At 50.2% G+C, this 25,476-nt stretch overlaps 8 protein-coding genes across 8 annotated transcripts; 5 read left to right on the top strand and 3 right to left on the bottom strand.

Moving 5' to 3' along the window:
- Nucleotides 1-1,060: 1,060 nt before the first annotated feature.
- GGI43DRAFT_237141 (putative sulfate/molybdate transporter) lies at nt 1,061-3,192 on the top strand. Its single transcript, XM_083200614.1, has 3 exons — nt 1,061-1,549; nt 1,763-2,915; nt 3,070-3,192. Exons 1-2 carry the CDS (start codon nt 1,307-1,309, stop codon nt 2,864-2,866), a joined length of 1,347 nt encoding a protein of 448 aa, XP_083063847.1. The 5' UTR covers nt 1,061-1,306; the 3' UTR covers nt 2,867-2,915; nt 3,070-3,192.
- GGI43DRAFT_380229 (uncharacterized protein) lies at nt 3,049-3,738 on the bottom strand (the record flags this gene model as incomplete). The annotated part of the gene is made up of 1 exon (XM_083202952.1): nt 3,049-3,738. One exon carries the CDS (start codon nt 3,736-3,738, stop codon nt 3,049-3,051), a length of 690 nt encoding a protein of 229 aa, XP_083063846.1.
- A 1,575-nt stretch (nt 3,739-5,313) lies between these two features.
- Nucleotides 5,314-9,117, top strand: GGI43DRAFT_420725 (uncharacterized protein; the record flags this gene model as incomplete). Its single annotated transcript, XM_083207853.1, has 1 exon — nt 5,314-9,117. The coding sequence occupies one exon, from the start codon at nt 5,314-5,316 to the stop codon at nt 9,115-9,117; it is 3,804 nt and encodes a 1,267-aa protein (XP_083063845.1).
- A 1,405-nt stretch (nt 9,118-10,522) lies between these two features.
- On the bottom strand, nt 10,523-13,424 carry GGI43DRAFT_420724 (uncharacterized protein; the record flags this gene model as incomplete). Its single annotated transcript, XM_083207852.1, has 3 exons — nt 10,523-13,062; nt 13,136-13,279; nt 13,358-13,424. 3 exons carry the CDS (start codon nt 13,422-13,424, stop codon nt 10,523-10,525), a joined length of 2,751 nt encoding a protein of 916 aa, XP_083063844.1.
- Nucleotides 13,425-14,523: 1,099 nt separating this feature from the next.
- Nucleotides 14,524-15,420, top strand: GGI43DRAFT_237001 (uncharacterized protein). The gene has a single exon (XM_083200613.1). The coding sequence runs from the start codon at nt 14,648-14,650 to the stop codon at nt 15,146-15,148; it is 501 nt and encodes a 166-aa protein (XP_083063843.1). The 5' UTR covers nt 14,524-14,647; the 3' UTR covers nt 15,149-15,420.
- Nucleotides 15,421-16,074: 654 nt separating this feature from the next.
- GGI43DRAFT_236964 (uncharacterized protein) lies at nt 16,075-20,460 on the top strand. Its single transcript, XM_083200612.1, has 5 exons — nt 16,075-16,367; nt 16,442-16,669; nt 16,817-17,751; nt 17,810-20,192; nt 20,251-20,460. Exons 2-4 carry the CDS (start codon nt 16,452-16,454, stop codon nt 20,152-20,154), a joined length of 3,498 nt encoding a protein of 1,165 aa, XP_083063842.1. The 5' UTR covers nt 16,075-16,367; nt 16,442-16,451; the 3' UTR covers nt 20,155-20,192; nt 20,251-20,460.
- A 26-nt stretch (nt 20,461-20,486) lies between these two features.
- Nucleotides 20,487-21,961, bottom strand: GGI43DRAFT_395445 (HAD-like domain-containing protein). The gene is made up of 2 exons (XM_083204871.1): nt 21,552-21,961; nt 20,487-21,428 (listed from the first exon to the last, which is right to left on the bottom strand). Exons 1-2 carry the CDS (start codon nt 21,654-21,656, stop codon nt 20,619-20,621), a joined length of 915 nt encoding a protein of 304 aa, XP_083063841.1. The 5' UTR covers nt 21,657-21,961; the 3' UTR covers nt 20,487-20,618.
- Nucleotides 21,962-22,051: 90 nt separating this feature from the next.
- On the top strand, nt 22,052-23,201 carry GGI43DRAFT_420722 (60S ribosomal protein uL18; the record flags this gene model as incomplete). The annotated part of the gene is made up of 3 exons (XM_083207851.1): nt 22,052-22,054; nt 22,221-22,258; nt 22,340-23,201. The coding sequence occupies 3 exons, from the start codon at nt 22,052-22,054 to the stop codon at nt 23,199-23,201; spliced, it is 903 nt and encodes a 300-aa protein (XP_083063840.1).
- Nucleotides 23,202-25,476: the final 2,275 nt, after the last annotated feature.

Raw genomic sequence — 25,476 nt, 5'->3', positions numbered from 1 at the left:
GGCACACCCAAATCCGGTACAGGCGGTTCCTCCGGTAATGAGTTCTCCTGCCTAAAAGTACGGGGCCGATGTTTAATAATAATCTGAGTGGCCCAGAGCGATTTTTGGGCCAACTATCTCGGTGGAACTCCGACGATAGTATTAAAAGACAACACTTGATTTGGGGGAAGCCCTGGGCCTGCATTTGGGTATTTGATGGAACGGCACTACTAATACATAAGCTGACCAGTGTTATCTTCTTTACCCCCTTCTTTGCGTATCTCTCCTGTTTGAGAAGGGCGCCTTTTCTGGAGAGAAGGCGTCGCTTGGAACCGGGACGGAGACCTGATAACCAGAGCACTCTTTTTTTTAACCCGCGATATTGCTGCACCGGTAGCATCACCGAGATACGCGCGAATCGACTGCTCTCGTATACCGTATACTCCGATCTCTGTGAGCTCTGACTGAACCGACCGGTCCGTCTTACAAATCACGTGACGCGATATCATCGTCGACAGCCCTGCCGACCACATCCTTGGCGAAAACAAGCTTAATCGAGCTGAAGTGCAGCTACGCAAGGCAAGAAAGCATAACAGACTTTTCGGAAGGATGTGTGGCAAACGAAGATGCGAATTCTCGGATTTCACCAAGCGGTGATATTTGATAGCTCTCCGGATAAAGAAACTGGGCTACGACGTACGTCATCTCCAGCTCCTCTACCCGACGCTAGGGCGTTGCGGGAAGAGGCGCGCCTTGCGGGCGAGACACTCTGCCTGGAGGAGGAGCTGACAAGCTCATGAATGCCCAGCTGGCCAAGCGCTCTTTTTTGGCACATCAGCCCCGACTGAGGGAAAAAGTACCAGTAGAGTGATTATTTCTCCCATCTCTCTTTTTTTGTGTGTCACCCATCCCTTTGCAAGGGAGTCAGCTTCTCCAATAAAACCGTGGAGAAAGCGTCGATAGTATATCTCATGTCTTGGAGATAGCAACCACGTGAGACAGTTGTATGAGTCCGCCGACGTAATCCATCCCACGTGAGTCCACTATGGCGGCCCGCGCCTAAGTTTGAAGGTTTGAGTAAGTGCTCAAGCTTGCTTTGTAAAAGAAAAAAAACACCAAGCTATTGTTCGTATGCCATATTGAAGAAGAGGAAGAGGGGAGAAAACACAGTCCTGGCGCATGTTGATGTCTTGAAGACTCTCTCTCCTCGCCTCACCTATAACACCTCATCCATATTCTCATCGTCATCGTTGCCTCCCTTTGTCTTATCTTACGCTCTACCTAATACCATACGAGTCGTAAAGAGAAATAAGAAGAGGCAATAAAAATGGCGACCACTTGGCTGGCCCGAGTGCGGCGCCTCAATGTCCATAACCTTACTACCTTTCGAGATGCGCCCCTGTCCGAGATATCCGGCTCTCTAGGCGATTTGGGCACGCTGCTTCCCCTGATGATCGCCCTCGCCGCCAAGGGGTACATCGACCTGGGCTCGACGCTTGTCTTCTCCGGCATATTCAATGTACTCACCGGAGTTGTCTTTGGCATACCCTTACCGGTGCAGCCTATGAAGGTAAGTGAGCTGTAGTGAGCATATACGATGCCACTTCTTCTATGTACATGTGTGGAGCATATACCGTTTTTTCGCCCCTGGAGCTAAGACCTCGGCATATCTATTTGCTGCTGCTTCTTTTTACCTCGTTGGGATAAGAGTGCTTGTCACTGGTTTTGTTTGTTTGTTACAGAATGCCTCGTTGCTAATATGTCTCTTATGCGGCAAACTTAGGCCATCGCCGCCGCTGCCATCTCGGCGCGGGAAGACCCCTCCATGGGCGTCGTCATCGCAGCAGGACAATGGGTTGGAGCAGCAGTCTTCATCATGAGCGCCACGGGCCTGCTCCGAGCAGCAGTGTCCTTTGTTCCCATTCCCGTCGTCAAAGGCATCCAGCTCGGCGCGGGCCTCTCCCTCATCATCGGCGCTGGCTCGTCCCTCCTGCAGCCCCTTCACTGGCTCCATCCCGTGTTGGACAACCGCTTCTGGGCCCTGGCAGCCTTCCTCGTTCTCATATTTACGCAGAACATGCCGCGCTTTCCATATGCGCTGGGGTTCTTTTTGCTGGCGCTCGTGTTGGCGCTCGTGCAGGTGCTGGGCTCCGACCAAAGCAGCTTGCCGTGGTTCCAGGTGTGGCGACCACACTTTGTGCTCCCGTCTTGGATTGGCGTGGGGGATGCCCCAGCTTTGTGGATGGCCGTTGGGCAGCTTCCCCTGACTACTCTGAACTCCATCATTGCGGTGAGTGCGTTGGCTAGTGACTTGCTGCCAGATATACCTTCTCCATCCGTCACATCTATAGGTTTCAGTGTGGCGCTCATGAACCTCTCGGGAACGTGGTTTGGAGCTATGCCAGTATGTCATGGCGCTGGAGGACTGGCAGCCCAGTATCGCTTTGGTGCGCGCAGTGGAGCCAGCGTGATCATCTTGGGTCTCTTCAAAGTCGTTCTGGGACTGTTGTTCGGTCAGACGCTCGTCAACCTATTAACAGAAATCCCACATGCTCTGCTCGGCGTCATGGTCGTGGCGGCCGGTTTGGAACTGGCCAAGGTTGGACATACATTGAACCAAGGTGCTCCTGATCTCTGGCACGAAGCTAGTCAGGGCGCCGCCATTGATAGCCCGAGGCGACCACGACGTCTATCAGATGAAGAACGCTTAGAACGATGGACAGTCATGTTGGTAACGACGGCGGGTATCTTGGCCTTTAAGAATGATGCTGTTGGCTTCCTTGCTGGCATGTTTTGCCATCTCTCGTATAGGCTCTCGGAACGATTTATGGGCTGGAAAAACAGTCACTCCATCATCCCAAGTGAGCGAGCACCATTACTACGATAAGAGTTTAAAAACTATAAACGAGAGTGGTATGGAAATTGTCTAAATTAAAGTACGTAGCGATTAATCATTAATGTCTATCCTATCCCAACCCAACCCAAAAGTCTCATTCAGTCGCATTCTTCGCCAGCGAAGTATGTCTGTGGTTTTACTATATCCGGCTTTCAATTTCGTTTCAAGTTCTGCTATACTTTCTCAGGAAATAGTCGTCTCGAATATCGCTGCTGGCCTGGCCAACCAGTGTAGTGCTCCCCATGGCTGGCTTTGATGCGTTTCAAGAAACCCAGCTGGTACATAAGGAAAAGGGTTCCACATACGCAAAGCGAAGCTCCTTCAACCATGGCGGTGATCTTGGCGGTGATGCTCCATGTGCCGTGTTGTTGAGAGTATACTCCAATAAGAGTCGACACCAAGCCGGCCAGAGAGTTGGTCATGCCCGGCAGAAACAGCTTGTTCACGAGCCAGACATAGTTTTTAGCGTGTCTGAAGGCGAGAAACAGCATGCCAAATGAGGATATACCGCACATCACCGCGGCTATGACCAGTAGTGGGATGTTTTTGATGCTCTTTACGAGGAGCCTGGCGGCTTGGTCGCTTAATGTGTGGGCGTCATCGCCTTTGCTCGCAACGGATTGTTGGAGGCTGGTAAATGTTCCGGGGAAGACAAGGAAGCCCGCTAGCAGGAGCCAGACAAATACAGCGGCGAGAATGTTGTGTAGTAGAGGTATATCATCTTGATGGAGAAGCATCTGGACATAGCGTGAATGTTCAGAGTTGGTGTGATGAGGGCCGGAGTGCTCAGAGCTAGAAGGCTGAAGGTGGAATGGTCGGTGATTGCGACCTGGACGATGAACTTGAATCTGAAATCTCGGCATTTTGGTCTCTTTAGAAATTAAAAGCGTATATGAAATTTTAGAAAGAATGGATGATATCGCTACGCGAGCAGAAAAAAATGGATATAGAGAGAGAAAAGATAGGGTGGCAGGCCTCGAGGCCAGCAGGCAGTTCTGCCTTCAAATTTATGAACTACCTACCTCGAATACAAACGAAGCGCAGCCTCAATCCTTTGCCTATTGTGCTGAGACAGTCCATTGTGCTATTGGTAGTCAATAAAACACACTTGCAACATTTCCCGGCCCCGTGTCTTTGTAGCGCCCGCCGTTCATTTCTGAACAGCTTTCATTGTACAACATCGTGGTACGAACTTTTGAGTGGTTGTGGTTTATTCCACTGCTGTTACATTAGCCGCGCGCGGGCAATGGGGTACTAGCGGCAAAAAGGGTGAGACACGGCCCCAGGCTCAGACAGCTATTCAAAAGAGGGCAAATCTGAATGTTGTGAGAGAAAAATAGAAAGTGGATTCAATCTAAAAAGACAATAAGTAGCAATGGTACTCCGTAAATTTGTTGTAATTGAGATGAACTGAGACTTACAATCCCCAAGGTGAGAGGTACGGCTAAGGCAGGTACAAGTAGCAAAACTAAGGCGGATTGATCGGCGAAAGAGGCTTAGCCATGTACTTAAGCTGCAAGTACTTTGACCTTAAAAAAGCCAAGCCGAGCAGTCACTTGGACGCCATGGAACTATCCTGACGCTTCAATCGCCCGGCATTTGTCGTCGTATGATGTGCGTAATGAGGATTGCTCTCATCGCACATGCATGAGACAAATCATTATTCTTAAGGAATTTATATATTAGAGACTGCAAAAAGGCTAGAATAATATATCGCTATTGAATAATTACGAAAGAAAAGCAAGGCTGGTCGCTTTTGGCAAATGCTGACTTCTATCATAGGGTATTCGCGAAAGGTACGCATGAGGCTGCATGAAGAATACTACACAAAGCAACTGCACCAACTAAAAAACCGCTCATCAGTCGCTAACTTTGACATTGAACGGCAATTGGAGCATCCGTAACGATACAAAGCAATCTCCCACCGTCAATCTGTATGAGTCATCAGTGCCTGCCTAAACAGAAGCCAAGCCAAACAAAACAAACGCAAACAAAACAAAAGTAGGCAAGAGCAACGCCGGCAAGAGGCGAACGCGGGGGAACCAACAAACGCCTCTTTCCTGCAGATGCTCAAGTTTTGCTGGGCTCCAGCATCTTTTTTTTTTCCGCCGGTTGCTATTAGCGGCTAGAGCGACCCGGACCAGGTGAGGAGGCTCCAAACTGCCGCCAGGCTGGCCAATCACAGCGCCGGATCGCGCCTGTGACCCTCCCCGGCAATCGCGCCAGAAAGTTCAAGGCAAGAGCGAAGAGGCTGCAAAAGGAATCGGATCGCAATTTCTCTTTTCGCCCGAGGCTGCTGCTGCTGTTGCTGCTGCTCGATCAGCGCCAAACAAAGCAAGAAAAGTCAGACGGCAGCCACGGAGGGAGATCCACAACCACGAAGCGATTCGCGGCGAACGAGCTGGACGCTGCACGAGCGAGCGAGCGAGCGAGCAGCGATGACTTCGTCCAGCGCCGGGCACGACGGCCTCCGCGATCAGAACCACGATGCCCATCCCGAAGTCGAAGCTCAAGCAAACGCCCCAGCTGCGGTCGCTACAGCCCCTACAGCTACGATGACCCCTCTAGCAGCGACGGCCGCTGCGCAGCAGAAAGAACCGCCGTCCGACAGGCCAGAAGCTGCGGCCGTCTCGATGGAGACCGAAGCCGTGCAAAAGCCGGCGCAAGAGCCTGGGATTTTAGAGGCAGAGGCACCTGCGACGACGGGTGAACATCAATTATCGTCGGATGCGCAGTCCAACTCCAAGGGCGGTGACGACGCCGTCCCTGCTGCGGCTGTTGCGGCTGACGCTGCTCTTCCTCCAACATCATTATCGCCTTCATCAAACTCCGCTCCGGCGCAACAGCAAACGGCTGCAACTGCTTCTGCTCCTTCAGCTGCTGTAGAGGCCCCAGCAGGCTCATCTTCCGCAAATCCCATCACCAACCAACTATCGACCCCGCTACCACCCTCAAAACCTGACGGAAGTGCCGAGACCGACAACACAACCCAACATACGTCTGTTCCATCAACAGCAAACGCCTCTGGCGATTCTGGCGAATCAAGAGACAAACCTGTATCTGGAGAGATCAAGACGGAGGATGTTACCATGGTAGATGCTCCTGATGCCAATGCGACAACTGCTGCTGCTTTAGCCGAGACCCAATCACATGCATCTGAGATGCAGCCCCCCCAGATGTCTTCGACCGAGCAGTTTCAACCCTCAACGCCCTACGCACCACAGGCCCCCATAGACCATCGACATGCGTACATGATGATGGCTTTGGCTTCCATGTCTGCGGCACCACCCGCCATGTCGCCACCACCAACCGTAACTCCCTCTCAAGTGACTCTGCCTAACATAATGGGAGAAGGATATTTTGGCCTCGGCTCCGCCAATAATAACCTACGACAGCCTGGGCCTGGCACTGACATGGGCCTCGAGTCGTTTGCTCGTGTTGAGTTTGCCGACAGTGTCTTCCAGATGACCACCTACGCCGTCATTATTGGTCGAGATCAGAGAGCTCTGGAGCAGGCCAGGCGTGATGAAAAGCGTGCTGATGAGTATAAACGGCGGGCTGAGGATAATGCTAGCAAAGGACTTCCGCCACCATCTCCCATCGTCCAGGACCGCCACAAGTTTAGTAAATCATATGTCAGTGAGGAAGGCGGCATGCTGGGTCCGGAATCAGATAGCGAAGAAAATGGACGTCCGACAAAACGGCGCAAGACCAGTACCACAGGATCGTCACATGAAGAAGTTGAAAACTCTCAAGATAACGTTATATCAAATCGCCAATATGTCTCTCATACCCCTGGGGCGGCTGCTGTCGACTTGACCTCGCTGAGGCCATCTCCTTGGCACGTTCCCTTCATCGGTATTCACTCCCCTGGTCCGAATATCGCAAGTAAGACCAAAGCCATATCCAGAGAACATCTAAAGATTGCGTATAATCAAGCTGAGGGCGTATTTGAGGCCATTCCATTACACAAGAATGGCTTCTTCTGCGAGGATGTGCATTACAAGAGCGAAAAGGTCGTCCTAAGGTGTGGCGACCGGTTGCAGATCAAGGATATTGATTTCAGATTTATCATTAATGGAGTCGAGAAGGGGCGAACTGGCGCAGAAGAGTACCAAGAAGAAGACGCTGCTAAGAAACGGCACTCTCATGGTGGAAAGAGCATGAGCTTCGACTTTGAACAGTCTCATGGCAATGGCCAGATCCAAGATACAAGCGATGAGTTATCAGATGTGGAAGTTAGCCCGGTCGAACTGTCCGATTTTGGTGGAGATGATGAGGAAGAGGGAGATGAAGAAGAGGCAGCTGAGGAAGAGGCAGCTGAGGAAGAGGGAGAAGGAGAAGGAGAAGGAGACGGAGAAGGAGACGGCGACGGCGAGGGAGATGGAGACGGAGAAGACGGAGAAGACGGAGATTTAGATGCGCTTGAAGCATCCATCGAAGGAGATTCTGAAATCAAGGATGAAGGAGACGGTCACCATGATCCCTCAATGCCACAGATGGCCAGAAAGCGAGGCCCTGGCAGACCGCCTAAGAACGGTATCATGTCAAAGAGGGAGCAGCGCTTGCTCAAGAAGCAGCAGCAAGAGATGGCCAAGAAGACATTGCCTCAAGCGCCGCCAGTTGAGCCGCCCCTCAAGCGCAAGGTCGGCCGGCCCAGGAAACATCCACTACCCGAAGATGGAACCGATCGCCCGGAAAAGCGCAAGTATAAGCCGCGGAAGCCCAAGAATGAGGATGGTGTCGAAGGTTCTGATGCGGAACGACGAGCGAGAGAGAAGAAGGAAAAGAAGTCACGGCCCAAGTCGCCTCCTCTGGAGCTCAAGATTGAGGATTATACAGAGGAGCAACTTCAGAAGCCAAACAAGAACTATGGAGTTCTTATTGACGAAACATTGACGGCGGCAGGTCCTGACGGTCTCACATTGAAGCAAATTTACAAGAGGATTTGCCAAAGATACCCGTGGTTTTATTTCCACACCGAGACCAAGGGATGGGAAAGTAGCGTTCGCCATAATCTGATTGGGAACGAAGCGTTTAAGAAGGATGAGACAACAAACCTGTGGTCTCGAGTACCTGGTGTGGAATTAGATGCTGGCAAGAAGCGAAAGGCAGCCTCTCCTGACCGAGGACTGGTGGCTGCGCAGGCCTATGGACACTACTCTTATCCATATGCTGCACAACATATGGCTCCCGGCGCACATCATGGTTACCCTCCTGGCCAAACGCCAGCTCCTGGATATCAAGCACCTGCATATGCTGGACAGCCGGCTCACGCAGCGCGCCCAGTGCAGTATGGTGCCTCTCAATCCCCTCCTATACACCAACCAGTCCAGCCGGCGCAACCGGTACCAGTGCAACCGGTACAACCAGTTCAACAAGTCGTGGGTGCTCCACCTCCGGCCCCGATCCAATTGCCAGGATACGGCCCTCCGGCAGCCCCAGCTCGCCCTCAGCTTGGCGTGGCTCAGCCAGGAGCCTACAGCTCGCCTTATGCCTCACGGCCACCTCCCTTGGCAAATCCGCCTGTGAAGGCCGAGGACGGTGGTGCCAGTGTACCATCTGCTGCCGCTGCGCCTGGTCAGCGACCTCTTTCGGCTGTCACCGCGGAATCGAAGCCAGTTGTTGCATCGACATCGCAGCAAACAGCTGCCCAAGCTGGTGCCACCCACCCAACCGCAGCTCGGCCATCAGCAACACCTGCCAGGCCGATTATCGAACCTCGACTCCTGACTGCGGTTGTAGGCCTCAAGAATGGCCTGGTAGAAAACCTCAAGAAGGCTGGTAACCCCAAAGCCGAGGCTATCGTTATGTCAGCTCTGAACCGATGTATCGGGCTCAAGAAAGAAGCTACTGAAAATGATAAAATGGAGGCAATCTGCATTAAGGGTATTCGTCAAGTTATCGATGGCTTCACCAAAGGTAAAAGCCCTACCCCTAGTGGCTCTACTCCGCTGCCAACAGACACACCACCTGTTTTCGAGCCCAAAGTGTTGGCGGCATTGAATGGTCTCAAAGATGCCTCTGTCAATGCGATTAAGGCGGGCCTAGGTGCGGCCAAGGCCGAAGCTGTAACTCTATCGGCTATTGATCGTGTTATTGGCCTCGCTGATGCAAGTATAATGCCCAAGGCTGCAGAGGGTGAGCCAGTCAGCAACTTTGAGGGGGTAGAGCAGCATCTTATGAAATCAATCCGCCAGCTTCTGCAAGGCATGAATCAGAAGCTACAGGGCGACTCATGAGCGCATAGGGGGTTTTCAAAATCATTGCATCTGGGAGGAGTGAACAGTGATGATTATAATAATTATAGAGGGTCCTATATGTGACTCTTGACGAATGAACATGAGCTGAGCAATTTTTACGATGGCTGCACTGTCTGTTGTATGGGTAGTGGTGAAATTGGGACGCAAAAGGGAACTTCTGGAGGCGTTTCTGACCACTAGATGTAAAAGACGGACACGGGTATACAATTTTTTTGTTGCTTTATGATAGCGTCTCTGTTTTCCATCTCTGCCATTCAGAGAACGAATATAATATTTGATAGTTCGAAAAGACTTATTACATCTCCCCACTAATGAAAGTGATTTGTGTCTATTATCAAAGTGCTTCCTCTTTTGGTTGCTGGGCAATAGTTGAGTATCTGCCTCCAGATTATCTAGTATATAGGTACACGGATAAAAGAAGAAAGATACCAGAAATAATCTCGTCAATTATAGGTGTACCCCAAGGTAAAGAGCACCTCTTCTGTAGACACAAAGGCCTCTCCGTTCAGTCCAGTCCAATCATCTCGTCCGTCCGTCCATCCGTCCATCCACATGGTATCGTCTTCCCCGGGCTTCTTTTGTAACCATCGTCATCTCCAGCTCATCAACATTCGCATCTCAGATAAAAAAGAAAACGAAAACGAAAAAGAAAGCTCCATCCCCAAAGAAAATATTCCTCCTTGCTCCCCCCCCCCCCCAACCTCTTCTATAGCATATTTCCTGCGCTTCCCGTTCTCACTTCTTCTCGTTAAATGGAGAGAGGTAGAAGAAAAAAAAAAGAGAGAGGAAAAAAAAGGAAAACGAAGATGAGAAATTCGAATTTAGAAAAGATATTGAAACGGATATATATGTATATATGTTAGCAGCTTATCTTGCCTCCCAATTCCACAAAAATCACCAACTTCTTTTTTTTTTGGCACTTTTCTTTTTTCTTGCTTTTTAAATAGCCCATTAAATTATGTTAATCCATGAGTACGCCGGGAAAAAAAAACCACTTTGACGAGTCTGTAGGAAATGGAAAAGCAATCAAGAAATTTTATGACACGCTTCCCCTTGGTGATTAATTAGTGCAGGAAAAAAACAAAAATAAAAAGCCAGCCAAAGCAAAGCAGACACATAGCCTGGTCGTCCTTCCAACAAAAATTTCATGCGAACTAAAGTTGGGGAGGAAGAGACAAAGGCATGCTATTATATAAGGGGAGGGAAAAAGTAAGGGCTTCGTGCTGCATAGTCTTCATCATCGATTGAGTCTCTCAAAGTCTTTCTCATTTGGCTATAAAGCCAATTCTTCTTATATGTCAGATTACTTCTGGCGGTATAGCCTTTCGTGACACACGTGATTCATTTCCACCATTCAACAAGTCCTCCTCCATCGCAACGGGCTCTATGCGCTCAACGGCGAGCTATCCTTGTCGAAATTGACGTTTAATCGAGCACCATCGATCTGGAGAGCTGCCATGCCGGCCACGCCGCTATCTGCTTCTTCAGCTGCTCTGGCTGCGGCAGATTCCTCGGCATTCATGAGTGCAGGAGGGCGGTGGCGCATTTGTTTCGCTTTGGCCAGGGATATCGTCTTTTGTTGATACGTTGTCGTTACCGCTTGTGTGTCGTCTCGTTCAATTGTCGACTTCATCAAGGCAGCCATCCACAAGCGGCCTTGTTTTAGATTGGGCACCGCAAAGTAATGGACGGTTGGCTTTGTAAAACTGACGCCCTTGGATAGACCTGCACGAGGTGGCACTAGCTTGAAAATAAACATGCTGTCGTCGCCTTTCTCGATGGTTCCATCATCACTTGCAGGCGGCATGCTGTGACTACCTGGCATGCTCCCACCACCGGCTGCACCAGTCAGAGTAGCATGCAATCCGGTCAATCTCTCGTTATCGGCAGGAAGAACGCGGTGGAATGAGATGTCGATAAGGCCTTTTTCTTGGTCGTCTTCCTCAGAGTAGTAATACGCCAGCCGTCGTCCCTTGAGGACAAAGAATCGGGGCTTCCAGGTTGTCATCAAGTTAGAGCTCTTCTTTTTCATCCAGCCGTAATAGTCCGCATCCTTCATGGCTACCTGAGGCGATATTTTCAACAGTCCTTGTGTATAAGCACTTGTTTCCTTTTTGCTCTTCTTCCCGCCCTTCTTGCTAGGGGCCGTCGCTGTGACGGGGCTTTTGAGCGCTTCATGAGAGTCGAGATCAAGACTTTGTCCAGCTGAGGGGGTACTAGACCCTGTTCTTACGGGAGAAGGCATAGAAGACGGGTCATTAGCTGATAGGTCAGTTGATCCCTTAGATCTGTCAAAAGTAAGCTTATCCGAAATGGCTCGCATAGCCGGTCGAGCGGCTTTGCCGACTGGTTTGGCCATTGACGTGAGCCAATCAGCACTGAGACCCTGAGGCCTGCCGGAGACTGGCGATGCTTCCGCATGAGCTGAACCAAACGCAGTATCCAGCTTAGTGACGGCCGGAGCTGGGCCATCTTTGGCTGGGGGTGGTGGTCGAGCAGAGTCAGTCGTATTCGCTGAGGCGGTTCGTTTGTGAGGGGTCGGCTGGATACCGTAGTATTTCTGAGCGGCGGATGGCGCTCCATCCCGGAAAGAATCGACGCTACCGTATCTCGAGTGCCGGGAGAGCGCCGTGGCGCTGCGCACTCTCTGCTCGTCTGCGTAACTCTGTTGTCGCACATGGTTAGCGCTGTCAAGTTTCCGCAAAACATTGCGCTTCTTTCCAAATACCTCAGTGCCAGAAAAGTAGCCTCGGTCCAGCTCAACGGCTGAGTCCTGGAGATCCGACTCAGATGTGCCCAGCATTTCTTGCAGTCCCGTGGAGGAAAGCGGCCTTTGAGAGGTCTGCGAGACAGCGCCGCCAAGGGTCCAGTTTCGATCAAAGGAAGGTTGTTTCTTATGTACGCCATCACCAGCAGAGAGGTTCGCGTTTGTTGATGAGTGTCGTCGTGACTGATTCAGATCCCGTATAGATGCCGCCGACGGCCGTTTGAAGTGCGTACGTGATGGGCTCTCCTGAGTGCCGTTTGTTGGGGTTATATGAGCGGTTGGAGAAGCCTTGTTAGATGACTGAGCCAGGGACAGGCGTCTAGCCTGGACAGAGGTGGGTCGTGATGCAGAGTTCCCTGTCAGGGTGCTCGTTCGACTTCTCGTTCGTTTCGTCGCGTCCTCGGATCCGCCATCGCTACTGCGGGTATGTGTGGCTCGCCTTGCATCTGGTTCTTCGCCGCTAACCTCGTCTTGGAGATTCTTAATCTTCTGCCATGTCTTGAGGCGTCGGCCCACAGAGCCTAAATCAAAATCCTTGATGAACAGGGAGCTCTGATCCATGCCCAGTAGCACTTCTCCGGAAATCTCTTGGTCCCTGAAAACCTCACAGTGGTGCTTCTCGACACCCTCAGTAAAGAGGTACTCGGCCACATCATCTGGAGACCAAGCCGCAACCTCGACACGAGTATGTACGGCCTCTTCTTCTTCGTCTGTCTCTTCACCCTGGATATACGACATTCGGTGGTCAATAGCAACACTGTACTCGCTGCCAGAGTCTGTAGCAGCAGTATTCATAGAACTGGTACCAGGTGGTGATTGCAAGTGAGTGATGTGCTCATCAATGACATTGAGAGTTTCGTTGAGAAATTCATCTTGTCCCGTACTTGCGGCTGATCTGCCCAGCGCGGAAACGGGGGATCCTGCACCACCCAAGCCAGATGTAGGGGCTGATTCAGCTTTGGGGGTTGAGAGGACAGAGGGTGTTTCGGTAGACGGTAGAGGTATAGTAGACGTGCTAGCTGATGCAGGAGCATTCGCGATGCCCTGGAGTGCGGTTTCTTGTGTGACTTCTACCAATGGAGAAAGTGGCTGCGAAGCAATGAAAGCAGGCGTTGATGTTGGGTTCGAAACGGCTCTTGGGTTCGGTCGGGTATAAACTAGTGAAATAAAACGTCAACAGAAGCTCTTAATTGTTGAGTAAGAAATTCGACCAAAAGAAGTATTACGCACCTTCGGGAAAGAGACCAGTGTTGTTGTTCGCGCAGTGGCGACCGAGGAACCAGCCGTCACCAAATTCGTCGTCTCGTTCTAGTAACTCAACTCGATCTCCCTTCTTGAGGCTCAGTTCATCTGAGCTGCGGGCGTGAAAATCATCTGCATAGCGAAACGGGAATGGTTAGAATCTTGGCGCAATGGCTCGTGAAAGAAGCTGAGAAGGAAAAGAAGACATACGAATCACCATTAGAACATCGCCCACGTCGGGCCGGGATGGCCCGTCGGCTGGTGCTCGCGAAGCCATTATTTCAATAGCGGGGGCTGGTGCGGCGTAAACAAGTAGCAATCAAAGCACAGCCAAACAAGAGTATCAATGTAGCCCGTGAAGGTGAAAAGTCGAAAGCGGTTCCGAGATGCGTTGGAGCCGATGAGAGAGAGCGGACGGGACGGATATCGATACCGCGAGCGGATGCGGATTCTCTTTACTCGGGATAGGCTAGAGTGGTGAAGATGCTGCTTCATGAATGGTGATGGGCGATAGCGGCCATCAGGTTGTCTGTCGGTGGCCCTGCTTCGAGTCTGCGCTGGGCCGAGGAGAGAAGAGGAGATGGCGCCAGCAGCAGAGCGTTTGTGGTCGTCTGGCCGTGTGCTGCGCCGCGCTTTGTTTGTCGTCTCAGATGGCGTCTCGTACGGACTGACACCGCGGCCGCGTGGAGGCGTTGCAGCTGTCGACGCCCCTTTGAGCCTGGCAAAGGCTTCGGGAATGGACAGGGGAGTTGGGAGCTGGTGAGATGTGGGCGCCACCAAAGGAAGGTCGTGACTCGCCTGTGGCTCGCGGTGGCTGCACTACACTGCGATACGATGCGAAGCTATGCTACGAGATGCACTGCGCCGAGTCCAGCAAAGCAACCAGGACCAAGCAGAAGCCAAAAGAGGGCTGTGCGGTTGAGTGAAGAGCTCGTAGGACCAGGGGATGATTGGACGGCTTGTGCGATGGTGGAAGTCGGGATGGTTGAAAGAGAGGACTTTAGCGTGCCGTGGTGCGATTGGGCGGGCTCCTGGCTGGCGGGAGGGTGGCAGCCAATGGCAGGGGCGAGCGAGATCTAGCCGGCAGCCCAGCGCCTTGTCTCTGTCGGCGGCTAGCTGGTACCTAGTACCTGGAATGTGCCCTAAACAGCTGAGCGAGGTGCTGCAGGAATGGAGCACGGCGAGATATTAATAGAGGCTTCCAGGCACTGTTGGGCTCCACTGGGTGCCTAACACGAGCACGAGGTCGCGCAGGACGTGGAGCGCATTGCCCACTCGCATGTACTCCGTACTCCTTACTACGACCTGATACAATGGAAGCTTAAGAGGCGAGAAACAGACCGGCTGATGCTCATGCGAGTAAGGTAGCAGTTACTGCTCGCACTTCGTATATGCTCAACTGGCTTCATTCTCGGTATAAAAAAAATCAGATGGCAACTATTAGGGCACCAATCGCTGCATTTTACCCATCCGTGGTTCTGCGCAGAGGTTTAAAAAAAAATGTCAACAGCAGAATTCTTCGAGTTTCTCTCCTCTTCTCTTCTCTGCACCTGGTCTCTTTTCTTTTTATATACGTACTTCCCTTCCTTTCCATTGTCAGTCTCCCTGCATGACCTGAATCCAACCATCAGGCGTCACGTCAGAGCCTGGTCCAGAGTCGTAGAGCTACTGCGACTTGAGCCCCATACGGGGCAGCGTAGGTACAGTATGTGGCTTTCAAGCACAGGTACTAGTGCCAGTAGCTGCATGCAGCCCATTAATCGCCCCCGTACTTCGCAAGGCTCTGAACCTACTAGTCTCATACCCACTACAAGCTGCTTTCAACTCTTCAGGTTTCTTCTGCCGCAATTAGGCGTAACGGTTAGCATGGATGCAATGACGGGGCCCTCCGCTTTAGCCCACACGCTGGATTGTTTGTTTAGACCCAACTTGTCTGGTTCTGTTCGCCCTGTGTGCCTGATGGTCAAATACTCGGCAGGAAGGATATTGGCGATCGTATGAGTAGGACTGTTAAAGTGCATATAGCGTAGGTGGAGCAAAACACATGTACCCCAGTGACTGGTGAACAGGCCAGCGTTCACATTGTTTGCTTTTTGCAGCAGGATCACTAGCGGCTCCAAGAGCAAACAAGATACTACGACGACAAGTGGGATGAAATTGCAGTAGACAGACAGGGCACCACCCAGCAGCTCTAGGTGGCCGTGTATCTCTCCCTTTATCTCCCATTACATTGCTCAATGTTCCTTTTTTACTTCTCCTTCTCTTCCTCCCTGTATTGGCCCATCTACAGCTGCTATTAGCAGATAGTTAGACACGCAAATGACTGTCCGTACTGCTGCCCAGTGCATAGCTGGAGCTTCAGTGTCTCGATTCCAAGATTCCGCGGGTGCGTACATGTGTCTTTTCGTAACTTGGTATTTCAATTTATCCAAATGTATATATCGTAGACAGTCCAGCTCGTACGTATTAGGTACGTACGAACAGTAAAGAGTACAGAATACTTTGGACAGCCATGACAGCCACCCCTTGAAACTAATACATACCCAGAAGCTCTTGCATACAAGCAGCAGCAGCTGGAAATCCTTCCATGCATATTGTGTGATTGCTCGCCATTTCATCCAAAGCCTGCTCTCACCGCTTAACCAGCCATGACTCTTGGTGCATGTACCTAGTTCTCGGAAGCATACTCCCGGATGTTTGTGTTACTTGGCTTGCGGTGGCTGCATGGGGAAAAAGCAAGAGTGTGACAAACAGCGCACTGGCTGATATCCCTGCGACCTGCGTCTGCTTTCAGCTCTTGTCTGCCAGCACGCTGGCAACGACTGCGATAATATCCAAGTCAGGACAGCATTACGGCGAGGCTCCATTTCCAATCTTGCTGGCTCTCTTTATTCATGAATAATGATTGCTAAAAGGCAAAGTAAAATATACATATGCCCTACTTATATACCTTACCTACCTTGGGTACCTCTAGTGAATCCTACCAGATAGTATATTGGAAGGTACATGTACCTGATATAAATACAGACGCATATCGTCCTCCTTCCGTCGTTTCTACTCTCTTTCTCTTCTTTCCTCATCACACATCTTTCTATTGTTAGCCTATCCGATTCTCTCTTGCTCAGAACTAGGCCTCTTGTATTTAGATACTACAAATTCTTGACTCGATACCCAGACATCTGCCCGAATTACTTGTGAGGATAGCATAGACGTTTGCTTGGTCAGTAGCACAGCTCCATATGCGCATCTACCCGTCTTAGTCCCAGTATACTAACAGCTCTTTGGCGCCAACAGACCAGCAACTATGCCTAGAGGGATCAATTCTCGCACAAAGAAGCGCAAGCTTAACGACCGGCATCCACAGCCAACAGAGGATGCAAACAATACACAGAATCTACCCTGGTCATCTGGGCCGCCCGTCTTGGATCCCGTATTGGCCCCAGCTTCGGACATACATATAACAAACCAACATGCATGGCCAGCTTCATATACTGCCGGTTCATATGCCGGTTCTCAGTCACAGTTGGTCTACCAGTTTCCTTCCACGAACCGTCTTTCCCTACTTCCTCCTAGTATCTCTTCCCTTTCTGGCCTTCTAAAGTTCTCGAACCCTTTGGGAAGCCATATCCATTCATCTATGCTCAGGGATACTAACACGGATGCACTCAGTGCAGTAGTTGAACTGCCTTCTCCGTCTCCTACAAACGAAACTACTTCAACATCCGCGAGAGAGCAATCTCAGGGTAGAGTCGACACCCAATCAAATGCTACTGTCGAAGAAACAGCTGTGGTTCTTCACACCGCTCCTGAGAACTTTCCTGGGCAGCCCTTGGGCAATCGAATTGACGATATCGCTCAGCAGGTACCGGCACAGCAACCACACCAACCCAATACACGTCGGATACCTTTACAACATGTCATGCTCCATGCTACCACGATAGTGAGGCAGCGAGCCTCAGGGTGTGAGCCAATGACCCCTGAGGAGAAGGCACGATACAGCACGTTATATGCGGCCTGTGTAAATGCAGACTTATTTTTTCTCATGATTCATCGGTATTACAGCTGCTGGCTGATAAATAAATCGAGTTTATATGCCCATTTCCGCCTTTCGGCCCTTAACATTGATAGGGCCTTTGCCCAATTGAGAGTGATGTTTAAGGATGAGGAGAGAATTTCGCCCGCTCATCGGCTGTGGTTCTCAGAATTCCCCGATTTTAATGAGAACGTTTATTGCGTCCCTCAGATGCAGAGTCAGATCCAAGCCTTTATCAATGCGTTTTCCGCCAAATGGCCAGAGATGATAAAGGCCGCTCAGGCTCAAATGATGCCTCTGATGGAATGTCATATCCGCGAGCGGCTGAAATGCCCGTCGTTAACCATGGCCAACAAACTGTTCACCCACAGCCGCAGAATCATTGGAGTGGCAGATAATCAATTCACAAACGAGGCCACTCGTCTTTTCAACATGGATCAAAAGCTAGAACACATGTACGCAGAGCTAAATGAACCCATGGCGGATGTGGCTGAGGCCCGACAGTCAATGAAATTGAGTTACCAGCACACTATTGAAAATATTCGACAGCAAATGCAAGCTATCACGCAAGGTTAGTTAACGCCCCGTGCATGTTGTGCAGGGATACCCACGAGACTGACCGGCCGTAGCCGCGCTGCCAACTGGCCACCCGAACCAGGGATTTTCAGCACAACCCCTGATCAACAACAACAGCAATAACAGCGTAAATAGCACTAGTAGCACTCAGCTGGAGCAGTATCATTATCATTCTATCTATTCACCCCAAAGCTCCCCATACCTACCTCAGCCTCAATCTCAGTCCCAAGTTCAAGCACGTGAACAAGCTCAACCTCAGCTTCAAACACGTCCACGAGCCCGAGTGCGACAAACTCAAGCACAAATACAACCTCAATGCTATTCTCAAACAAACTTGCCAGCCACTTCTCAGCAAATCGTTCAACAGGTCCCTCAGCCACTCCCTCAGCCATCCCCCCAGCAACTCTCCCAGCAGCAAGTCTATCTTCAACAGCAAGTTCTTCCTTATCAGCAAATCCTTCCTCAGCATCAACTTCTTTCTCAGCAACAAATCCCTCAGCAAGTCTCTGTGCTTCAAGCTCCTCCTGAATCGGCCTCGGGCCAGCCCAGTTTGCCTGAACCAAGTTTCGCAAACCAATCTCCATCGTCCGGTTTGCAATACCCATTGTTAGCCCCGAAATCACCGAGACAGCCTATTCAAGGGAACCAGGCTTTGCTTTCTCCGGTAAACCTGCCTCTTCTCGATGAGCCGCAGCGAGCGATGCCACAACAAGAGCCGGGTCCTTGGCAAATACAGCAGCCGGGAGATGCTCAAAATACACAGCATCCCCGCCGTTCTTCACAGGCGATTTGGCTCCAATCGCAAACAAATCCGCAGATCTCTCCATCTCAGATACCAAGCAATGCACAGCAGAGGAATATGCACCTCCCAGTATCGCAGCCCAGCGATTCAGCTCCTTTATCTCCTCAGCCATATCAGCAGAATGCACAGCTAGCGCAAACTTTTCAGGCTCCTTCTCCTTCTTTTCAGATCCCTCAAAGTTCCAATACTGCTCGAGACACCCAGGTACCACGAACCCCTCAGATAGAGCAGCGGCCCCAGCCTATTGCGATCTCCCAGACGTCTCAAGAGACTGTCATTGTCCCCTTGGCGACTCCGAGATCTCAGGTTGTTATGGCTCCCCAAGCTCTCCACATTCACCAGTCTCCGGCACGAATACTGCAAACATCTCAGTCTCATCATACGCCATTGCAACAGCAGCCTCACCTTCAAAACTCATCGTCTCAGACGTCTCGGACTCCTACACCCAATCGATATCGCCGTCAGTTTACAATTCACGAGACTCCTCCCACGGAATATCCCAGTAGTCCGCATGATTGGACATCCCTGCAAACAAGCCTCCATCTGACTCATTTGCGTAGCCCTCGAAGGGTTTCCTCCAGCCCGGGTCCAAGTTCGGGAAAGAATCGTTACTACCAATTCTTCTCCAGATTCGTGGTGGAGCCAACAGAGATGACGCCACATATGGGAGTCAGTGAATTGGAGTTTGTTATCGAGCAAGAAGACCTGAGTAGACGCCCTGTTGCCAGCGAACCGTCTGAGTTGCCGGTGGGTGAGTTACCGATGGCAGTGCCTGTGAGCCGGTACTCCAACAATTCTCATCGATACCGTCTCCGCATGTGTGAACGCCGTAAACTGAGCGATGATGAAGTAATATCTTTTGACGCTGCAAAATGGGCCATAACTCGTACCCACTGGCCATCGTACATTTACCTATCGCTCAATGGCGAAATAATTTCTCCACTTCTCAAGCAGCATTATCATAATGATCTGCCCATAGAGCTTACCAATTCTTTGGTTAAAGGAGCAAATAAAGTAAAGGTGCATATGCCGAGTTTTCCTCAAAATATCAAGGAAAACATTGCCTATTTTATGGCCGTGGAGCTCATTGTCACTCTCGATCATGACTCTTCCCGCGCTTTGGTGACTTCTGCGCCTCACATCAGTGTGGATCAGACAAAGGCCGAGATCAAGAGGAGACTACAGCTAGATACAGACGAAATCATTGTAAACAGCGATACTTTAACGGTTGCGGTTACAGACTCTTTTAGTTCTAAACTATTTGAAGTTCCAGTCCGAGGCCGCAATTGCCGGCATCTTGAATGTATCGACTTAGAAAACTGGTTGAATTCGCGACCATGCAAACCTTCCCCAGAAGCAGGCGAGCCAACAATGGTCGATACTTGGGGCTGTCCTATTTGTGGCGAAGATGCCCGACCCAGCAACCTCCAGATAGATGATTACTTTGTCGACATAAGGGGTAAGCTTTTAGTGCAGCGCATGGGCAATGCTAAGAAGATTCAAATAGCTGTTGATGGCACCTGGAAAGCTGTAGGGGTGGCGGATGGAAATACGACGTCAGACGAGGACAGCGTCAAACTACACTCATCAAGTTGAGACGCTACAATATCCCCAAGATGATATATATAACAAAGGTGCGAATTCACATACGCCTAGGTGAATGACCCAGTTCAGCTAACATATGGTGTCCAGATTAATCGCACAGAAAGGCAGCAAGGCTACCTAGGTAACTATGTTCCCAGCAGTCGAAGCGATGCGATTCATAAAATACGGCGGCCGCTGTGCAACTATCCTATAAATTATATACAGAGAATCGCTCTGGATACGGCGGTGTGTTTTTTTCTTCTACAATTTTGTATGCTAGCGGTTGCAAGTATCTTGGATACTTGGATGTACTTATTAGAATGACAGAATGCTTACAGTAGATATTTACCGAACACAATAACTGCTATGCAAGTAAATATATCTCTATCTTAATACATCTATTAGAATCATTTCCGCTCTTAAAATACTCCAAATTTGCCCTTCATTTCCGTCGCTGTTATTACATGTCATCGTCATCATATCTTGGCTCGCGGATCGCGGTATTTCGGCTTGACGGGTATCTTTGGATGCAACCCCTCAAGCGACAGCCCCGTAATCTTCTCTAGCTCCTCAACAGCTTCGTACGTTCTGCCTAGATGGACTTTAATGGTATTGAACCCTTGCCTGCGCGCTTCTTTCAAATTCTCGCCAATGTCATCTAGGAAAACAATGTCCTTTGGTGAAATACCAGCCTCCCAGCCTTTTCCTTGATGCTTTGGGTCGCTTGCGTTCTCCTTGACAAAGCTATTGAGCCTTTCTAAGGCGAGCTGATACATTTTTGGATCTGGTTTCCGGATACCAACGTGAGCGGACGATATGAAAATGTCGAACATTTGGCGGACCGGCTCATCATAGAAGTTCTCCTTGTGCAGCTTGTGGCCAGGTGGGAAGATGACTGTATTGCTCAGGGCTGCCAGGATATACTTGCCGCTGGCTCTGAGCTTTCGTAAAGCTGGAAACATCCAAGGATCATACGCATCTGGACCTGAACCAGACATCATCGCATTGAATAGCCACTCGCCGTCAATCTTTGGTAACGGAGGGATTTCTTTAGCTAGGCGCGGGTCCTTGGCCTGCTGCGTCCTGTAGAACTCTTCCCATAAGCTCTGGACATGCAAATCCCTGTTAAATCCTGCAAAGAAGGCATCATCCATAGGAATATCCCCTCTCTCTATCCGCTGCCAGGATCCTGTTGGGCCAGATTTTGAAATGGAGTAATTCACCCAGCCGGGCGGGATTCCTAAGCCAAGTTCATAGTCTAAGATTACTTGGAACGGCGAATTGACCTATGAATATGAATGTTAGTTTTTAAGCAATAATTAAAGGTAGTTCATGAAATTTGGTTTGACGTCGACGGCCACGCGAAGCACTATGGACGCGAGAACCAATTTCCTAGATCGGCGACTTACACAAACACCGCCAATATCGAATAGAAGGACTTTGGGCTTCAGATTTTCCATTTCGGTCTCAATTCCTTCCAGTATTTGATCAACAGAGTAGCTTTCAGGGTCCATTCCAAGGATCAAGTTCACTTAATGCAATGAAGAAGCGGTTCACACGTATTCAAGCCGAAATAGCGGCAGTGATCCAGCAACCCCAGATTCCAGACAGTTGCCGGTGCCTCGGTTCGCGGTCCACAAAGTACGTGTACCCATGTATCGGCGCCAAGCCGACGATAAGATAAGAAAATGCTCGGTTTGCTTAGTAAGAAACCAATTTCCAGCAAGAGAGCATGTCAGGTGATTCGTCCCCAACCCGGCTTCAGCAGTTACGGCGCTAGGCGAGGCGGTAGCGCACGAGAAATTTTAGGGCTTCAAAAATTAGCCCACCAAGATTTCTTCCTCTATCCTCATCATCAAATTTCCAAGTTTGAGGAGCAAATCAGCCATCTCCAGGCATCACCGTCAAAATGGTAAGTTAGGCCTATCGAGAAGATCCCAGAGAATGGGATCAGTCTCAAATTACAAAGTGGCAGAAATGCCCTCAATTGCTCGTAATTGAGAGTCGTCGCAAGTTGCTTCGGATAAAGGACGAGCAGTCTGAAGCGCAAATTGCTGACTCGGGGGTTATTTTGACAGGGTTTCCGCAAGGTCGTCAAGAGCAACGCCTACTACAGGTGAGTTTTGTTTGCATGAATGCAATCTTTCAGATATTCTTAAAACTGCCCGTTGATAACATGGCTAACAAGTTGATATAGTCGCTTCCAGACTAAGTACAAGAGAAGACGTGAGGGAAAGACCGACTACTATGCCCGTAAGCGCCTCATCACCCAGGCCAAGAACAAGTACAATGCTCCCAAGTACCGCCTGGTTGTCCGCTTCACCAACAAGGACATCATCATGCAGATCATCAGCTCCGAGATCTCTGGTGACAAGGTCCTCGCCGCTGCCTACGCCCACGAGCTGAAGGCCTACGGCATCACCAACGGTCTGACCAACTGGTCTGCCGCTTACGCCACCGGTCTCCTGATCGCCCGCCGTGTCCTCAGCAAGCTCGGCCTCGACAAGACCTTCGTCGGTGTTGAGGAGGCTGACGGTGAGTTCACCCTCACCGAGTCCGCTGAGACCGATGATGGCGAGCGCCGCCCCTTCAAGGCCTTCCTTGACGTTGGTCTTGCCCGTACCTCCACTGGTGCCCGTGTCTTCGGTGCCCTCAAGGGTGCTTCCGACGGTGGCATCTTCGTCCCCCACTCCGAGAAGCGATTCCCCGGTTACGACATCGAGTCCAAGGAGCTGGATGCTGAGACCCTCCGCAAGTACATCTACGGTGGCCACGTCGCCGAGTACATGGAGACTCTGGCTGATGACGATGAGGAGCGCTACAACGGCCAGTTCGTCAAGTACATTGAGAACGACATTGAGGCCGACGGTCTTGAGGACCTCTACACCGAGGCCCACAAGGCTATCCGTGAGGACCCCTTCAAGAAGGCTGAGGGTGAGAAGAAGACCAAGGAGGAGTGGAAGGCTATCTCCAAGCAGCACAAGGTTGCCAGAATCTCCAAGGCCCAGAAGGCTGCCAACGTCCAGGCCAAGATCCAGAAGATCCTGGCTGAGGAGTAAAAATGGGGTATATAGGCTAATTGCAATTTGATTCTCGATATATTGGGTCCGGAGTTACAGGAATGAAAGGGTCGGTCATGGTAAAATAAATGAAAAGATACCTTCGATTCCGGATCTTAAGATCCATTGCTTCGTGCATCATTTTCTCTAGTATCCAGTACGAGTAAAAATTCATATGTCAATCAAAGTGATACCCAGTCAACAGATAGGTGGATCCACATGAATCAATTTCCTAATTTGGCATTAGGTCCTCTGTCCTCCTATCATGCTTAGTTAGCATCACGTTAAACTCAAGATATAGCATCTCTGGTGCGCCTTAGTCTTGTTGAATACATTGTTAGTTTCTTTTTACTAAATTCGTTTGTCGCAAGGCACTTTTAGTGTATATCTCATCGGGTTGGCAATTTATAATCAAGTCTATAAGAGTCTGGGAAATTTCTCGACTCATGCTTCACTCCACTGCTGCTGACTTTGCAGCTACTCTACCCTAGAAGTTTTTTTTTCTTCCTTCGACTCTTTCTTTGCCGTTTCCGTTGCCGAACATTACCGAGAGAAGAAGAAAGAAATATCTCAGGCGCATCTCCATTTTCTCCTTTTCGAAACAGCTAGCATTCTGGGCCTATGTGCTCGACTAATGGGTTATCTAAGAAAGAAAGAAAAAAAAGGGTATGCTGCTCTTTAACTTCTACACATCTTACTCTGTGGGTTTCTGGCTTTGCAATAGTGGGCCCGCTTGGTGCTGTGATAGTTTGAGCGAGCATTTGCTATACACGTCCTTATGCATGCTATTCACCTATTGCGGAAATAGACATTCTATTTCTGACAGATCATGCTTGGCGGGTTAAAAAGGATATATACGGAGTAAACTTTGCATAGTATATCATAGGCCGGTATCAACTAGCCCGAAATTCCTCTCATTTCCACGGAATGTTTACACAAGCTGAATTACACGTATTCGCTTACCAAGAGATTGGAATCCAGGCGCCACAGCCAGAAGCAATCAAACTCTTCCATTCTCCATGGAGACTAAGAAATAAATGCCGCTTCCACCGATCTCGACCTCTTTCACGTTGCATACCCGCGGCAAAGGGTGCATACTGCCGCACTACCTTGTCGAGGAGCTCTCCATATTTGGGGACTGTTCTGCTTAAGCAGCCCCCTTTCTGGTATGCATCGGGGATTCCCGAGGTCGAGTTCGGAGACATTTTAATGTACGACGACGGGGTGCATGTACTAGATTCGGCGCGTCTTCCGGGTTGCGTGTAAAATCACCCAATAGATACTTGGCAGGATGGTCGTTGGCGGAATCAAAGCTCCCCTTTTACATCCACCGAGTGCGCTTTTTGCAAAGGTAACGCATCAAATTGGTTGAAAAAGTCTTTAATGTCGCCTGTAGTACACGTATAAGACATTACTTTGTAATATGTCCCGGAGAGTCCGCTGTTAGGAATACTATGTCATCTGGACTGGATGTCCATATCTGGAGATGGTTCTCTACATATATCACATACATATGTCGTAGCTTATAGGGGACCTGGTAATTAAGCAGGTACTTGGGGTAGCACAGCGGCAGATCCGTGGCTACGCTTGACACAAAATGACGTACAGGCAAGGCAAGGCAAGGCAAGGCAAACAGGAAAAATATGCGAGAAGATCATCATTTTGCTGAGTCGGTCCCTTGCGCTAGACTCGGATGCCCAGGCTCACGTGCTAAGTGTTTCGCCAGCAGCAGGGCTCTCGTGATTTTGAGCCATTATCCCAGTCTTAGCCGAAAAAGGGCCTTCATATCGACCCATCGACGAAGCTGGCAAGCTTGATTGAGCTGTTATTTTCCCTATTCGAGCTCAGGAGACGCCGATACGTGTATATGTGCAGGTTTAAGGCCTATTAGATTGCGCTTGGTCCCGGCGGCCTTCTCGGCACCCTCGGAGCTCGGTAGAGCAGCCATTAAATTGCTTGCGCAAAAGCTTCCCGGTAGAGGAATACCTACATGTACGGTACGGACTATCGCTTACGGATGGTAGCGAATGCTACCTCGCTGAGCTCTTGACTCGCCGACAAGCAGTCTAAACTGTCTGTGGCGGCTTAAGCATTGGCGATACGTGTACTCGCACGAGTTCCTTGTATACTCCTGCGAAGCATCACATCACGGCAGTACATCCGGGATCGGTCCCATGGCACTAGCAATGCGCCAATCCGATGGCGGACGAAGAGACTTTTGAGACCTCAGGGACCTGTCAGCGCCAGGGTGGTAGCTAGACGGTAAGTGCTTAGA

This window comes from Trichoderma evansii (genome assembly GCF_050947405.1).
Source record: "Trichoderma evansii strain SZMC 28006 chromosome Unknown GGI43scaffold_3, whole genome shotgun sequence".
Classification (NCBI taxonomy): domain Eukaryota; kingdom Fungi; phylum Ascomycota; class Sordariomycetes; order Hypocreales; family Hypocreaceae; genus Trichoderma; species Trichoderma evansii.
Note: the sequence above shows the minus strand (reverse complement) of the source record. Positions and strands in the feature narration are given on the sequence as shown.

Excerpts from the sequence above, each read along its gene's own strand:
- GGI43DRAFT_237141 (XM_083200614.1), top strand. The coding sequence starts at position 1,307 with ATGGCGACCACTTGGCTGGCCCGAGTGCGGCGCCTCAATGTCCATAAC. Across the intron at positions 1,550-1,762 it reads TACCGGTGCAGCCTATGAAG|GCCATCGCCGCCGCTGCCAT; the intron begins GTAAGTGAGCTG and ends CGGCAAACTTAG.
- GGI43DRAFT_237001 (XM_083200613.1), top strand. The coding sequence starts at position 14,648 with ATGTCAACAGCAGAATTCTTCGAGTTTCTCTCCTCTTCTCTTCTCTGC.
- GGI43DRAFT_236964 (XM_083200612.1), top strand. The coding sequence starts at position 16,452 with ATGCCTAGAGGGATCAATTCTCGCACAAAGAAGCGCAAGCTTAACGAC. Across the intron at positions 16,670-16,816 it reads TATGCCGGTTCTCAGTCACA|TGCAGTAGTTGAACTGCCTT; the intron begins GTTGGTCTACCA and ends GGATGCACTCAG. Across the intron at positions 17,752-17,809 it reads AATGCAAGCTATCACGCAAG|CCGCGCTGCCAACTGGCCAC; the intron begins GTTAGTTAACGC and ends GACCGGCCGTAG.
- GGI43DRAFT_395445 (XM_083204871.1), bottom strand. The coding sequence starts at position 21,656 with ATGGACCCTGAAAGCTACTCTGTTGATCAAATACTGGAAGGAATTGAG. Across the intron at positions 21,429-21,551 it reads TCGATATTGGCGGTGTTTGT|GTCAATTCGCCGTTCCAAGT; the intron begins GTAAGTCGCCGA and ends TCATATTCATAG.